At 61.7% G+C, this 3558-nt stretch overlaps 1 protein-coding gene across 1 annotated transcript in view; it reads left to right on the top strand.

Annotated features, from left to right (window-relative positions):
* Window positions 1-3423, top strand: part of GRAP (GRB2-related adaptor protein) — a gene marked incomplete at its 5' end in the record, with an annotated part of 4021 nt that extends 598 nt beyond the window's left edge. Inside the window, 3 exon segments of the mRNA XM_009874517.1 lie at window positions 556-678; window positions 1827-1995; window positions 3230-3423. Of these exon segments, the coding sequence (XP_009872819.1) occupies window positions 556-678; window positions 1827-1995; window positions 3230-3415 (478 nt within the window).
* Window positions 3424-3558: the final 135 nt, after the last annotated feature.

Genomic DNA, 3558 nt, shown 5'->3' with positions numbered 1-3558 from the left:
GCCGGGACAGGCGAGACGCAGCCTCTTCCCTGCAGCGCCTGGAGGGCTGGCTCTGTGATAAAGCCCGTGGCTGAGCATTCAAGGAGCAATTTTAACAGGTAGCAGAGGGGCTCAATGGTCTGGAGCTCACAACTATGTGGAAGCAGCCTTGGCAAGGACGGGAGACGGGGACTGTGCTCCTCCACCTTGTTTCAGCAGCTGCTGGTCACGCAGACAGGACAGGTTTCATCCTGGCACAGAGGGTTTTCTGCTCGGCAGCCCCACCTGTAGCACCTGTTCCCATGGGGTGCCAGTCGGGGGACAAGCAGCAAATCTGGGGACAAGAGAGCATAGGCATTGCCCATGAAATGACTGTGATAAATCGGGGAGGGGGGGCACAGGGAAGGCAGAAGCCGCTGTAAGGTTGTCCCAAGCTGGTGGGGAGCCCAATGGGGACGCAGCTCCTGCTGGCGCCAGGGCTTTCAGTGCCCCGATCCTGCGGGGCAGGGATGCAGCCCTGGAGTGTCCCCGGGTGCAACGAGGTGCCCGCAGGGCTGAGCCTGGTGCCCCTCGCAGGTGGTACGCGGGCAGGATCTCCCGGCACCTGGCAGAGGAGCGGCTCCTCCAGCGCAAGTACCTGGGAGCTTTCCTGATCCGTGACAGCGAGAGCACGCCGGGCGAGTTCTAGATCTCTGTCAAGTAAGTGGCCGTGGTGCATGCACGGAGGGACAGGGGTTTCTCACAGCGCCGGCTTTGGGGATCACACCACCCTCATGTGTGCTCCCTGCCACGGTGCTGGGGAAGGAGCGAGCACCTTGGCCTGCCCAGGACACCCTGAAGCATCCAGACACAGCTTCATACAACTCCAGAATCCTTTCGGTTGGAAAAGACTTTTAAGATCATTGAGTCCAACCATTGACTTCGATTCACACAGGAACTTTCCTCTCATTCCTCCTCTCTGCAGCTTCTCATTCCATCTCCGTCCCCACAGCTTCCTGCACCACCAGGCTCCATCGCTGCGTCCCCCAGGGTCCCTCGCTGGGGTGCCCCTAAATACACCCACATGGATAACGATGGGGCTGAGCTGTGAACACAACCCAGGGGATGTGACCTGCAGGAACAAGTTCCCAAGAGCATCCCTGGGGATGAAGGGACGCAGCACCCCAAGTGCCGCAGGGCCGATGATTTTGGAATCAGCAGGCCGAGATGTCCGAAGACGGGGTGCCAACGGGCAGAACCTGTCCCCAGGACTTTCACCCCATCCCTGCCCCTTTCCTGCCCCGGGCCAGAGTAGCAGGAGCCGGCCCCAGGCCAGCCAGGCACTTTCTCACGCTGCTAATCTCTAATTAAGCATTTAAAGAGGTTCTTGCCCATAATGAAAGGGAACCGTGTTCTGCTGTGCGTCACCAGCGTGGCCAGGTCCCTGCCTCTGCCCGGGGGATCTGGCAGCAGTGGGTCCCGTGGTGGCCCCGTGCCAGCCTCCCAAACCCCCCACCCCCAGGTACACACCGAGGGAGTGCCGACACAGAGGGATGGCGAGGGAAAACCCCAGCCTGCCCTGTTCTCCTGCAGCTTGGGGATCCCCGGGGGGCACAAGGGATTTGGAAGCAGAAGCCCAGCTTTTGCAGTCTCCTCCTGCTACGTGCTGAGCTGAGACCTGCTGCTCTCATCACACTTTCCCTTGCCAATGAAGCAGGCGGATGAGGAAGGAGAGGGGGGTGCAGCTGAAGGGCTCTGGTGAGGTGCGGGGACAACAAGGCTCCCAGGCTTTGCCTGTAACGCAGGAAGGGGTTCTGGGTGCTGCCAGCATCCCAGGGTCCACGCTAACACCCATCCTCTTTCCACAGCTACGGGCAGCACGTCCAGCACTTCAAGGTGCTCAGGGAGAGGAATGGCAAATATTTCCTCTGGGAGGAAAAGTTCAACTCCCTTAACGAGCTCGTGGATTTCTACAGGACCACCACCATTGCCAAAAAGCAACAGATCTTCCTCCGGGATGAGGACCAGACCCAGGAGGTATCGTCAGGGGATGGGGCCATGGCGACGTGCAGAGCTGGGCCGTGGGGTGATGGCATGTCCAGCAGCAGGGCCAGGCTGCGAGCCTGTGTCTTAGGGATGCCCCATTGCTCCCCTGCTACCAGGGCTGTCGCCACCACACCGCTGTGCTCCATGGAGAAACTGAGTCACGGGATGATCCACCACCATGGTCTCGCTTTGCCCTGGACTCTGCTTACAGAGAGGCGTCACAGGGCTGCAGCTCCCAGGGGACGGGGATTTCCTCCTGCAGGAGGTTTTCCTGCTCTTCCCTGTCAGCCACTGACATCCCAGAAAGGGCAGAGAGGGACAAAATGGAGAAAAATAAATGGCCCAGCCCTAAGCAGAGACTGGGACCCCCCTGGGTGCCGGCTCCCCCACTGCCCTCAGGTGAAGCATCCTGAGGGTCCGGTCCCCAACTCCTGCCTGAAGCCCTCTGGAGCTCAGCTCCCTCCTGGCTGCAGCATCCCCAAAGAGAGGGACAAGGACATCCCAGGTAGCACTTGGCCCCGTGTTTGGGCTTGGCTTGAGGCGGTGTCGAGCTGGAGAAGGTGCAGCAGCCCAAGACAGGCAGCGCCACAGGGAAGGTGCAGGGTGGAGAAAAGCCACCGGCGCAGCTCATCGGGGCAGGGCAGGGCAGGGCAGCTCGCCCAGGGCTCACGCCACCATCCCTCAGGCCAGGGGTAATGCCCGGGGCGGGTGGCAGAGCCCGACCAGCTCTGGACAAGGTGCAGCTGCCTTCAGGCGAGCTCTAGCAAAGCTGAGCCCTGGGGCTGTAGTTGTGGAGGTGGCAAAACTGGAAGCTGGGCTGGGGGCAGCTCTGGCACCCAGAGGTGGGGTGCCAGCTGCCTCTGAGGGTCCCCTGGGCACCCATCTTGGCTCTCCTGAGTAGTAAGAACAAGGAACTCTGTGCCTTGGGGTGCTCTCATGCACCCCGGGATGCTCCCCTGCACTCCACATTCTTCCCTGCACCCCAGGCTGTGCTGTGCACCCCGAGCTGTCCCCAGCACTCCGGCTCCTCCCAGGACAGAATTTCCCTAGCTCCCATCTCTCATCCCCAAAGCGGACACCCCAGGTACCCCTGCACCTGTATGCCCTGACCCTCCGAGGTCAGTGCCATGTCACCCCACCCCGCTGAGGACTCGGGCAGTGCAGAGGGGCGGGTGGACAGGGACATCTCTCCCCCCACCAACATCTACCCTCGTCTCTTCTCCAGGGGAGGAGACCCAAATTTGTGCAAGCCCAGTTCGACTTTTCGGCCCACGACGGCTCCCAGCTGCATTTCCTCCGCGGGGACATCATCGAGGTCCTGGACTGCCCTGATCCCAACTGGTGGCAGGGGAAGATCTACGGGCGCGTCGGCCTCTTCCCTCGCAACTACGTGCACCCTATCCACAAGTGAACTGCTGCCACGCAAACGGGGAGGACCCCAGCCCTTGCTGCCCCCCACTCACCGGAGCTGCTTTGCGCCTGCACGCTGACCACACGTCCCTTCGTCCCCATGGATGGTCCCCGCGGCGGGCTGCCCACACACACGGGGGCCGT

The sequence above is a fragment of the Apaloderma vittatum genome, unplaced genomic scaffold (assembly GCF_000703405.1).
Source record: "Apaloderma vittatum isolate BGI_N311 unplaced genomic scaffold, ASM70340v1 scaffold32618, whole genome shotgun sequence".
Classification (NCBI taxonomy): domain Eukaryota; kingdom Metazoa; phylum Chordata; class Aves; order Trogoniformes; family Trogonidae; genus Apaloderma; species Apaloderma vittatum.
The sequence above is the reverse complement of the archived record's forward strand: the minus strand, read 5'-3'. Positions and strand labels throughout refer to the sequence as shown.